Raw genomic sequence first — 12,040 nt, 5'->3', positions numbered from 1 at the left:
GGCAGAGAGGCTGCCAAGCAGGCGGGGGGGTGGGGTGGGGTGGGGGTGGGGCTCGGAGCCCTTGGGCCATTCAGGACGAGCCCTGAGCAAGAGGCTCTGGCCCACAAGCAGCTCAGGCTTCAGGGCGACCAGGAGGCCAGTGTGGGGACGGAGGCAGCGGCTCAATGGCAGGGTCTTATCAATGCCAGGGTGAGGAGAGGCTGTAATGAGAAGTGGGGGTAAGTCCCCACCGGGCAAAGGGTCCTCCTGGTGTGGACGAGCTGCAGAAGTAGCACTAGGCCTTGAAAGGGCACAGCTTAGAGGCGGGGGTGTGCAGGGACCCAGAGCCAGAGGTGTGCAGGGACCCAGAGCCAGAGGTGTGCAGGGACCTAGAGACAGAGGCGTGCAGGGACCCAGAGGCGGGGCATGCGGGGCTCTGGCCGGCAAGGCTGAGAGCCAGAGGCGACCCGAATTTCCTCTGGGCTTTCCAGACGGGTCAGGTGAGAAATCCTCCGAAGAAGACACCACGGAGCCTCACCCTGGGGCGGTAAGTGCACAGCTTTACAGGGAGGGTGGGGAGAGGTGGGGAGGGGGCTGGTTTCAGGGCCTAAATCTCCACGGCCATGGAGCAGGCGCCACCAGTTACTGTCCTCATTCCTCGCTTGTCCCCTGGGCTGGCCTCATCAGCCCGCACCACGCTCCAGGCCCCGTCCTTGGGCTTCCATCTCGGCTCCCACCTTGGCTGCTGGGGCAGGAGGGGTCTGAGGAAACGCGCCACGCAGGGCTGGAGCAGGGCCCGAGCGTCCTGACTTCCCTCCTGGGAGACTCTCAGACTGTTCCAGCCAGAATCTATATCTGTCCTTATTCAGGACACCAGCAGGGAGCATCCCCCGAGACAGTGGCCCTGACTGGAGCCAACCTTTTGCAGCCAGCTCCTGAGGTGCCAGGTGTCTGGTTAACTCTACTGCCGACTCTGACTTGGCCCCTCTCAGTCTTGGTCTAGAGTGGAGGCAGGCTAAGCTGCCCGGCTCTCTCTCTGGGTGGAGAGGAAAGAGGTGGGAGAGGGAGCTCACACACTGATTCACACCCCAGGCCGCCATCCGGGCTGCGTCTATGAACTGAGGAGCCCCCGTCTCCTCTGCCCAGCCATCCCCGCTTCCCAGGCTGCACCTTCTCTCGTGGGACTTCGACCATGTCACCCCCCTTCCCGCCCATCCTCCCCCGCAAGAGGCAGCCAAGTGAAACCCACAGGCTCAGTTCCAGGCCCTGAACAGCTACCTACTGACTTGCTGGATAACGCGGCCAAGGCACCATATGGGGTCCCGGCACTTCTTCCAGGCTTTTTGCCTCTTTTCCATGTGACAAGCATTGCCAGGGAGCCGTCTAGGTGCCTCTGCTGGGGCCTGGGACACAGTTTTCAGTCTGGGAGCTCTTGTCCAGCCAGCAAAGGACTGACTTAGAGACCTGCGGGCAGAGAGGGGCTGCAGAAGGAACATGAGTGACTCAGGGTCAGTGGGTGGGTGATAAGCTCTGCCCCTCGCCCTCGGCCCACCCGCTCCTCTCCCATAGCCTGAGCCCCCAATCCCCAATTTCTGGGCTAGGAACCTCCTGCCCCCTTATGCTGCCCTCGCACCCAGCCTTTGCTCTCACCGCCCGCCCTCCCAAGACCTGATGGGCAAGGGCGGGGTCTGGGGATGTTGGACTCCAGGGGCTCAGGAAAGGGGGCCCCCCCCGCCCATCATCGCTGGCCAGGCCCTGCTCTGGTCCACCTGCCCTGTGGGATTCTGGAGCCAGGAGGGATCTTCAAAGGCTCATCCCCCGTTCCATCACCTAAATCTTCTCAGACGAAGAAGAATTTCCTGGCTCTCATCCTCACGACATTCTCACCTTCCATTTCTTAACTATCAAGTTCTCCAGGCTCCCGATCACTTACATCCCCCAGATCAAGATGCCAGCACCCCCTGACCCCCTGAGCCCCGTGGCTCTGGCCCTGCCGGCCTGAGAATGGCTCAGTGGAGCCTGGATTCCCAAACTGCCATCCTCTGAGAATGTTCAAAGATCCGTGGTCTGGGAACATCTTTGACGCCATTCAGTCCTTCTTTCCACCCAGACCCTGTGTCCTCGCTTGCCTGGCCTCTGGCTGCAGCCTCTGTCTGGCTGCCCCTCCACGGGCAGCGGCCCGTCAGCAGTCTCCATCCTTCCTGCCCTTTGCAGAGACACTCCCAGGATCCGTGTTCCGGGGACGGCGGGAGGAAGAGGGGCCTGGGCACCCCAACCCCCACTGGCCCCAGCGCCCCTCTGGGCTTCATCCCTCGCCACTTCCGGCCAAAGGAGGCCGGCAGCACCACGGTCAAGATTGTCCTGAAGGAGAAGCATAAGAAAGGTGGGGACTGGAATCTCCGCCGACCCCGGAGGTGGGAAGTGGGGCCCTGACTGCTCCCGTCTCCCATCATCCCTGCACCCCCACCCAGAGGTTCCCCAACCCCAACTCGTGTAGACCCGCAGAACGTCAGGTCTAAACCCCCACTTGACAGGTGAGGACACCGAGGTTCAGAGTATTGAGTCAGAGACAGAAGCAGTCCTGGAACCAGGACTACAGGTCACGTAATGGTATTTTTTTTGGAGCACCTGTCATGTCTTTGCTGGGAATTTAGGGGCGCAGGACAGGGAGATGGACACGGCCCCTGTCCTCAAGGGGCTCATAGGCTCACGGGGGAGACAGACACGTGTGTCAATTACACTCTCAGGATGTGCTGGGGGGAATTTTGGATGCAAGAAGGAGGTTGCGGAGCTGGGCTGCAGGGACCATCGGGATGGAGCAGGGAAGGGGGCCAAGCAGACGATTATGGCAGCAGAGGGGAAATAAGGAGGCCTCAGAGCAGGGCACCCCTAACTGGGGCAGCGGGAGGAGCTGCAGATGCCTCCGTCCAGTCCCTCTGTACAGACTGGACACCAGGCTGAGAAAGGGGAAGGGACCTGCCAGAGCTGGCATGGCCAGGTGGTGACAGCCCTTGATCATGAGTCTCCTACGTCAGGCCATCCCCCCGCCTGCCCCATCAGAGGTGCCCGTGAAGGGCAGGTGAAGACGCTCCATCTTCGGCAAGAACTTACTGGGCCCTGCGTGCTGAGATGTGGGGTGCCAGGGACAGGGGGCTGGGTTATTCCCTGACTCCACTTTGCAGGCTGTGTGGAGGGCTAGACAGGTGGCACAGGGGCGCCCCGAGGTCTTAACCGCCCCTCCCATTACTGGACTCTGGCCCAAGTCCAAGGCACTCAGCCTCCTCCCTTCCCGCCCTCCCTGGCCCAGCCTGTGTGCACGGCGGGAAGACATACTCCCATGGGGAGGTGTGGCACCCAGCCTTCCGCTCCTTCGGACCCCTGCCCTGCATCCTGTGCACCTGTCAGGATGGCCGCCAGGACTGCCAGCGCGTGACCTGCCCCACTGAGTACCCCTGCCATCACCCCGAGAAAGTGGCTGGGAAGTGCTGCAAGATTTGTCCAGGTACAAGGAACGCCTGGGGGCGGGAAGGTGCTGGCGGAGTCAGCCCTGGATCTCTCTCCCCAGGGCGCAGGCGCTTGGGACATCTCACAGGGTCGGGGGGTTTCACAGGATGAGGGTTTTCAGATGCACAGGACGTGAGAAGCGCAGCAACGGGAAATGCCCAACTGGTAAAACATTAGACTCATGGAACCACCTAAGGTTACAGATTCGGAGGCTCTCAGACACTTGCAGAGTCAAATAATGTCCTGGGTTCTGTGAAGTCACGAAATCTAGGTTGTTAGGACTTTTAAGAGGAATGGCCAGGAAGATATTTTGCATGAATCTGAGTAATCTTCACCACAGTGGACAGGGCAGGCATCTTTATGTCCATTTCACAGGATAGGAAAATAAATACCTTGTCCCAGGTCCTGAAGCTGTAAGTGACAGAGATGGGATTTGAACCCTGGTCTGTCTTCTTCCATAGACAATGCCCTTGACCCCTGTCATCTTCCTTCAGTCCTTATCAACATATGGGAAAGCTGAGAGCCAGAGAGGGGAAGGGACTTTTCCGAAGTCACACAGCAAAGGAGCAGGGGAGCTGGAACTACAGCTCAGGCTTCTAGAACCTCTCCCGTGTCACATTCATCATTGCTGCCCCCTCTGAAACCTCCCATTCCGTGTGTGTTTATTGAGAGCCCGTGCTTGCTGGTGTGAGTGACCCCAAAGACCTGGGGGGCCTGATCCCTTCCCTTGACCTTATGAGTCTATTTTAGGGAGAAAACACACCCAAGAGAGCGGTTACAGGCAAGGCAGGGCAGCATGGGATCAAGGGCATTAGCGAGAAGGCTTTAAAAGCAGAGTTCCCATCATGGCTCAGCGGAAACCAATCCAACTAGGAACCCTGAGGTTGAGGGTTTGATCCCTGGCCTCGCTCAGTGGGTTAAGGATCCGGAATTGCTGTGAGCTGTGGTGTAGGTCACAGACGCGGCTCAGATCCTGCATGGCTGTGGCTCTGGCGTAGGCCAGCGGCTGTAGCTCCGATTGGACCCCTAGCCTGGGAACCTCCATATGCCGCGAGTGCAGCCCTAAAAAGAAAAAAAAAAAAAGTTTAAAAAACTATGGTTGGGAAGAAAGAGGGTAGGCTGAGCTTTGAGAAGCTTTTAGAAAGTCAGGCTTCCAGACTTGCCGGCTGAATTCTTTCAACGATGTCATGTGGCTCTAGGATCAACATGTGCAGAAGAAAACATCAGAGCATCTCACTGAGAAGAACAGCCTGTGACTATCAACAGTAGCTGCTCTGAGGGGCTGGGCCCATCCCCTCGAGCCCAGAAGGACGGCAGGGTTGTGGCCAGACTGAAAGGAGGGGGACGGAGAAGAAAAAGAGGAAGGCAACACAAACCGAGCGCCTCCGAGGTGCCCAGGGCTGTGCTGTGCTCTAGTTCCACACGGTGCATTTAATTCTCAGAGCTCAGTCATCCTGCAGATGAGAGAGCTGCGTGGTTAAGATCATGTGGTCGCCATCTGCCCCAGGATTCAGGGTCAGGAGCTGGGCGTTTGCATGAGCCCGCTTCCTGATTCACCTGCCTGAGTGCCTGTTTTAGGCCAAGATAGGTTATTTACCTTTCTGAGCCCTACACATAGGGCTGATGAAAATGCTTTATGAATTGCGAGTCGAAACCCAGACAGAAAGAATAACGATTATTTATAGTCATATACAGTAGGGACGGGGTTAGGGAGGAGGCGTGACGGGACGGGGTTCAGTCCGAGTTCTCTCTGGGAATGGCTGCGGCTCGCCGCTGGGCTCCCTTACAAACGCACCTGCTCTTGGCTTCCATCCCCAGACCCCACTCCACTGCCCCTTGCAGATCATGGGACGGTAGCCTTGCGGCTCTTAACCGGCCATCTCAAAGGGCTCTAGAAGGTGGGAGATGCGTTGGGACTTGGTCCTTCAGTCCCTGGAAAACAGTCAGGGGATATTGGCACATGGAAAGTTCTGGGCAATGTCCTTGGAATTCCAGCATGTTAGGGCTTTAGGATCGGATCCGGTTTGGTACCCAAAACCTTACGATCATCCCATCATCATCGCCACCCCCATGCCCACCCGAGCATCCCGACCACCACCACTAGTCACGATCGCCACCACCTCTCCCGTCTCACACCCGTCATCAGTCATCAGCACTGCATCAGCAACACCCCACACCTTTCATGGGTGTTCACTGAGAGTCTGTGTTTGTCGGTGCCAGTGACTCAAAAGACTTGGAGGCCCTGATCCCTGCCCTTTACCCTGTGGGTTTGTTTTATTTTTATTTTTTAGTTTTAGCTTTCGCTTTTTAGGGCCGTACCCGTGGCATATGGAGGTTCCCAGGCTAGGGGTCGAATCAGAGCTGTAGCCGCTGGCCTACACCACAGCCATAGCAACATCAGATCCGAGCCAAGTCTGCAAACCCCGCCACAGCTCACGGTAATGCTGGATCCCTAACCCAATGAGCGAGGCCAGGGATCGAACCTACATCCTCATGGATCCTGGTCAGATTCACTTCTGCTGTGCCACGACGGGAACTCCCCGATGGGTTTATTTTATAAAGAAAACATACCCAAGCGAAACGATTACAGGACAATGCAAGGCAGCGTGGGATTGAGGGCATGAGTGAGAGGCATAAGCATAAGGGTTTGACAAGCTCTGGGCAGGAGGAAATAGGGTGGGCTAAGCTGTTCCAGGTGGGCTGCCTGGAGGAGGTGGAAGGTAAGACGTTTTCCTGACATGCTAATATCAATGGGAGGTGAATGGGGGAGAGGCCCCCCTCTTTCTTCCCCAGAGACCTCCTCCTCTTCCCAGGGACAACAGAACCTTCCCCAGGACCCTAGAGATGTGAGGGGGATGTCAGACCAGTGGCCCCCCTTCCTGGCCTACCAGGGGTGGGGAGACAGAGCATTCACCAGCTCCCTGTCTCTCCCAGAGGACAAGGCCGACCCTGGCCCCAGTGAGGTCAGCACCACCAGGTGTCCGAAGGCGCCAGGCCGAGTCCTCGTCCACACGTCGGTGTCCCCGAGCCCGGACAACCTGCGTCGCTTTGCCCTGGAGCGTGAAGCCTCTGAGCAGGTGGAGATCTACCTCTGGAAGCTGGTAAAAGGTGAGCAGTGGCCCACTCTCACTCCGGCCTGTGCCCCTTCCTCTGCCCCAGGCCCCTAAGGGCATTAGGGGATTTTCGCTGAAGGGTCTCTGGCCCAGGAAGACCTGCCTCGGGCCACCTTCCAGCTTTGAGTCCCAGACTCCAAGAGAGAGGGAGGAGGTGATTCTGACAGTTCTCATCAGCTCCCCCACTCTGAGATGCCAGGGCCTTGAAGGGCTCCCTCTCCTGGGGGAGAGGGGTTGTTACACTTTGCCAGGAGCCCGGTCGGCGTAACCCCAGCCCTGAGAAAGGAAAGAGCTGCCTGCCTACTGGCAGAATTTCAGCAGCCTGGGAGGAGAGGTCTTTTCAGGCAGGAGGGCCCTCGCGGGGTCCCCAAGGCCTCAAGGCGAGTCTCACTGAGCCTTTTCTAGATGGTGGACTCTATCCCTCCAAGGTAAGTCCACATCCGAATATATTTCACCTCCTATGAGAAACGCACCCTATCCAACAGGCTGCTCCTGCCACCAACAGAAGATCAGAGTTTTCACTGATGAGGGGATGGCTGAGGGTTTTCTTGTAAAACAGAAAGCCCCCCAGGGAGAGTAAAACACATTAAGCCCTTTAAATGGGAATTTGTTCGAAGGTCATTTTTCTCTACCGAGGTGTTTGGCTGGCAGCGGGGAGGGGAGGTGGGTGGGCATGGGGGGGGGGGCAGTGGAAGCGGGGATGATAATTAAAATGCTGAAATGCTAGTAACAGCCAATGTGGGAAGCACTCTGGAGCTTACAGAGGGCTTTCGCATTCATGATCTCATTTGATCCTCAACGATCCTGAGAGTTAGGTATTATTATCCCCATTTTACAGATGAGGAAACTGAGGCTCAGAGAGGTGAAGTACCTGGCCCAAGGCCACACAGCCAGTAAGTGGAGGACGGGGGCTAGAGCCCAGGTCTTGTGACGTCAGATGCGGCTCTTTCCCGGCTCTGCTCTGCCCCCTGTCGTAGGAGGAATGGACGAAGACAGCGGAGCTGTTCAGCTTGGAGAAGAGGAGACTCAGGGGGACAGGACCGCTGGCTTCCTGGCTCTGCAGGGCTGCCCCTGGCACAGGGAGCGGTTGTGTTCTGAGTGACCGCAAGGGTCAGAACAACAAGCAGGGGCTTTGGCGTCAGACAGACCCGGGTTTGAATCCCGGCTCTGCCGTTTCTTCACTATGTGACCCCTGGGCAATCACTTGACTTCTCTGGGCCTCAGATTTCTCTTCTGTTAAGGGGGTGTGGGGCGGGCAGATGGGTTTTGGAGGATGAAATTCAGGAATGTAGGGGCCGCCCCTCCAGCAGGTGTTAAAAATAGGAGCCTTGTTCTCACCCACCTCATCCGTCAGCTAGAAATGCAGAGAAGCAGGTTTCAGTCAATAAGAGGAGACGCCTTCTCACCCTTAGGGCTTCCTGCTGTGAGGGATTCTGCCCGTGGCCAAGGAGTAGGTTCAGAAACTCTCATGATTATTTTGAGCCTTGAGACTCTGTCAGTCCCTGCTCAGGTGGGGCTGCATGTTCCTGCTGCCTGCTCCTGCCCTAGGGGCACAGAGAGCAACAGGCTCAGCCTCTGGCCTTGGGGCCACAGGGCTCTGTGCCCTGGACGCAGCAGGAGCTCATCAGGGAGGGCTTGGTGGAGGACGGGCCTGGGCTGGGCAGGATTTAGAAGGGCAAGGTTGGGGGCAACAGCCTCCAGCTCTGGCTCTAGAGCCGGAGCTTATATGCCTGGTGCCCTGTGACTGGTGTGTAGCAGGCGCTGTGTATCGTGTGCTCCACTCACCCACATAGGAACCCGGGGGGGTATGTGTGGATGCCCCATTTTGCAGATAAACAAACTGAGTCCCAGAGGTAAAATGACTTGCTCAAAAGTCACACAGTGTAAGCAGTGAAGCAATGATTCAAACCCAGGTCTCACTGGCCCCAGAGCCGCCTCCACAAAGGTGACCTGTTTTTAAGGAAAGGGCCTGAGGAAGGTCCAGGATGGCAGAGAGGGAGGCGTCACAGCTCAAGGCCAAATCTCATCACCACGGGCCCAGCAAGAGGGGCCAGGTGGGGAGGGCCCTTCCACCTGACAAAGCCAGGCCCTGCCATCCTGTCACTAGCAAATGCCTCCCCACCCACCGCCTCCTGAGCCCCGAAGTGGCTGAAATGCTTCATCAGCCTCCCCGTTATCTCTGTATCTCGGATTGCGGGAGTCAAAAACTCTCCAAGGTCCAACTGTCAGTGGGAAACCTTTGTTTCCTCACCCCAGACAAGTGGACAGAGCACCTGGGGGTCGGGAGCGGAAGAGAACTGGCCTGGAGACGGTGAGCAGGTGGCTGCGGGAAGCTGGGCTAAGCGAGGCCACCCCACGATGGGGCCACCCCCGGCCCCAGACTCTGGGCAGAGAGTCGGCTTAGGATAAAGGGCTTTATAGATTCTAGAATTTCAGAGTAGAAGTGACCATGTGGGTCTCGATTCCTACCCGTGCCCAGGAAGGAAGCCCCCCGCAGCCTCCCCAGTGGTCTCTAGCCCGATAGCACACCCCCCACCCCACCTCCAGTCGTCCAGATGGTTCACTGACCATTCTGGGAACAACTCCTGCCAGGGAGGGCTCTCTGCAGTACGCCGAGCCTGTCCTGTCTCTTGGACTTCACCCACCCCTGTCCCCTCTGCCCAGGACACACAGAGCCCAACCACTCAGGCCTGGCACACCTTTCAAAGAGCAAGAGGCACAACCATGAGCCTCAGACAAGCTCTGGATTCCAGGCCCAAGAACCCAGATCTTTCCATCGTGCTTTTTGGCCACCGTGTGGGGAACTGCCCTTACCCCCGTCACCTCTCCAGGTTGTATGTAGGGATTTGTGCAGTGGCCGGCCTGGGGCACAAGGGCCTGTCGCCCTCTCGTGTGTGTGATGGAGTGCGTCCCTCTCCTATTCTGGTCCTTGGCATCGGGGCTGGGGGCCTGCAAGCAGTGCTGGGCATCCCCAGCTGTCTGGACCTCCGTGCCAGGACCTGTGCTGTCTGTTCCCCTCGGTGGGATCCCGCTCAGATTCCCATAAGGAAGCCCAGTTCTTGCTTTTCTTAAGTGCAGTGCTGGCCGAGCAGAGGCCTTGCTGTCACTTCTGTTCTTTCTGGCCACGGACCCCGGTGGTAACAGCTGGTGCGACCTCACAGCCCATGTGTTCAGGGCCTCAGGGTCATGTGCGGTGCCCCTGGCCAGCTCCCCAGGGATGCAGACATCAGGAGATCCAGCTAATACCTCATCCCCATCAGGGCCTGGCCTAGACCGGGTGCACATAGTTGCTCATTCACCCCCGCCCCCATTCACCCAGGGATTCACTCATTCCTTCATTCAGCGTGTCCAGTGGGGGCCAGGCTCAGGGACACCAGAAAGGAAGGCCCTCCACGTGTGCCGGTCTGATGGGGAGGCAAGAACAGACGCAATGACAGCACAAAACATAGAAAACAGAAATAGGGACCCTCACAGCAGCTCAGGAGGACATTCTAAGTATTTGGGAAGACCTCCCAGCTGAGACTGGGAGCACGAGTCGGGCTGACCTGGTGGCCAGAGCCGACGGTGTTCTGGTGGCGGGGAGGCATACAGTCCTCGGGCTGGTTAGGGCCAGAGCACAGGCAAGGCCACTCAGGGCCGTGGGGTGAACTGAGCCTGGCGCTGAAGGGGGGGCCTGCGATCCTGACACCTGCAGTGCTTTGGTGTCTGAAGCAAATCACTATTGATTTTTATCACACATCCAGAGAAAAGCTTGACCCATCCCTACGGGCCCGGCTTTTCTTCCATCCTTCATCCTGCTGTACCTCCTTCCCCTTCTTGCTGTGGACAAGTGACTGGCGTGAGAGCAGGGTGGTGTCAGGAGCAGGGTCACAGAAGGAGAATGAAGGGTCACGTGCCTGTTTTCAAAGGCCCACGTGGAGTCGGGATCACAGATGAGAGGGAGCTAAAGGGGTCAGGAGTTTGGTGTAGGGACCCAGGCAAGACGTGATGGGGTCCCCAGGGGGAGGGTGCCAGTGGGGAGGGGCGGCAGATTCAAAATACGTGGCAATTTGAGTCCACAGGCTTTGGTAGCTGATCGGAGTGGGGGAGGGGAGGGAGGGAGGGGGCCGGGTCTGTCCCAGGCCTAAGGCCCCCCGGTTCGCTGACCATACCCCCCCCCACCCCCGCCTCTCCTGCTCACACCCTCGTCTCTGCCCTCAGGAATCTTCCACTTGATTCAGATCAAGAAAGTCAGGAAGCAAGACTTCCAGAAGGAGGCACAGAACTTCCGGCTGCTCACTGGCACCCACGAAGGTGGGACCCCCGGCTGAGGACGGGGGCCTGGGAAGAGAGCGGGGCTAGAGGCTGGGGCCTCCTGGGGAGTTCCGGGCCGCTGGTGCCGGGAGGGGGGCTGTCGGCACGGACGTCAGTTCCCGGCACAGGAATCCAGTGGGCGTCTGGGCCAGAGATTTCCCAACTCAGGCGCTCGGGAGCCTGGGAGCAGGGAGGTGAAGCAGAGCCAGCTGGACTCGGTCTTGGGGGCGAGGGGGGGCAGGGCTGTGGAAGGGGGAGGTCCGAGCCCCTAAATCCTGGTGCTGCCTAGTCCCTTCCTGCTGGAACCTCTCCCACTGAAACCTCTAACCACGCTCCTTCTAACGCCCTCCCTGTGCTCCGTGCCACACTGAGAAAGCAGCACGCAGGTGTCTGCAGGTGGGGAGAGGGAGTCACAGGCGGGAGGGTCACCGCCAGGTGTCAGGAAGCCAGCCCAGCCCCCAAACGCTGGCTGGCCGAAGGTGGGGTCCCGTGCCAGAACCTTCTGGGATGTGGGAGTATGTTGGGGTCCCCACCTCCTTCCTCCCTGCGGCTGCAAACCCGGGCTACACAAACCTCGTCCCAAGTTTTCCCCATGCCATTCACTCTGCCTCTGTTGTGCCCAAGTGTACACACACACACCGCACATACACCCCCCTACACACACACACACACACACACACACCTCTTCCTCTTTTGTGCATACAGGTCACTGGAACGTCTTCCTAGCCCAGACCCCGGAGCTGAAGGTCACGGCCAGTCCAGACAAAGAGACCAAGACCTTATAACAAAGACCTGAACAGCTGCAGATATGAGCTTTGTCATTTTTGTTGTTATATATTAATAAATAAGTGTAGTTGCATTACCCCTCGACCCTGCCTGCTGAGTCCGCATCCGGCCTCCATGTGTTCTCACAGGGACTGCGAGGCGGGCCTGGTCACCCCCACCTTCAGGGCTGGAAACGGAGGCAGCAGGGGACAGAGCCTGGCCCCTGTCCTTGTGCTGAGGTGGGACCAGAGCCGGGGCTGGGTCCCCGGCCTCCAACCCAGGTCCTTGTCTGCCGTCGTGGCCTCTCCCCCGCCCTGGGCTGCTGCTGTCCCCCTCCTCCAGCCACAGCGCCTCTTGCCTTTGTGGGCAGCCCCCGTGCCGTGGCT

General features: G+C 58.4%; 1 protein-coding gene across 2 annotated transcripts in view; it reads left to right on the top strand.

Annotated features, from left to right (window-relative positions):
• Positions 1-11,751, top strand: part of CHRDL2 (chordin like 2) — a 35,279-nt gene extending 23,528 nt beyond the window's left edge. Inside the window, exons 6-12 of one of the 2 annotated variants that reach the window (XM_047753856.1) lie at positions 471-526; positions 2,194-2,362; positions 3,287-3,481; positions 6,418-6,591; positions 7,435-7,489; positions 10,797-10,889; positions 11,595-11,751. In XM_047753856.1, coding sequence (XP_047609812.1) covers positions 471-526; positions 2,194-2,362; positions 3,287-3,481; positions 6,418-6,591; positions 7,435-7,489; positions 10,797-10,889; positions 11,595-11,685 — 833 coding nt within the window. In that variant the 3' untranslated portion in view covers positions 11,686-11,751. The remainder of the gene's footprint in view (positions 1-470; positions 527-2,193; positions 2,363-3,286; positions 3,482-6,417; positions 6,592-7,434; positions 7,490-10,796; positions 10,890-11,594) is intronic. The other variant, XM_047753857.1, reaches the window with a different exon arrangement.
• Positions 11,752-12,040: the final 289 nt, after the last annotated feature.

Source organism: Phacochoerus africanus, chromosome 11, assembly GCF_016906955.1.
Source record: "Phacochoerus africanus isolate WHEZ1 chromosome 11, ROS_Pafr_v1, whole genome shotgun sequence".
In the NCBI taxonomy this organism is placed as follows: domain Eukaryota; kingdom Metazoa; phylum Chordata; class Mammalia; order Artiodactyla; family Suidae; genus Phacochoerus; species Phacochoerus africanus.
Note: the sequence above shows the minus strand (reverse complement) of the source record. Positions and strands in the feature narration are given on the sequence as shown.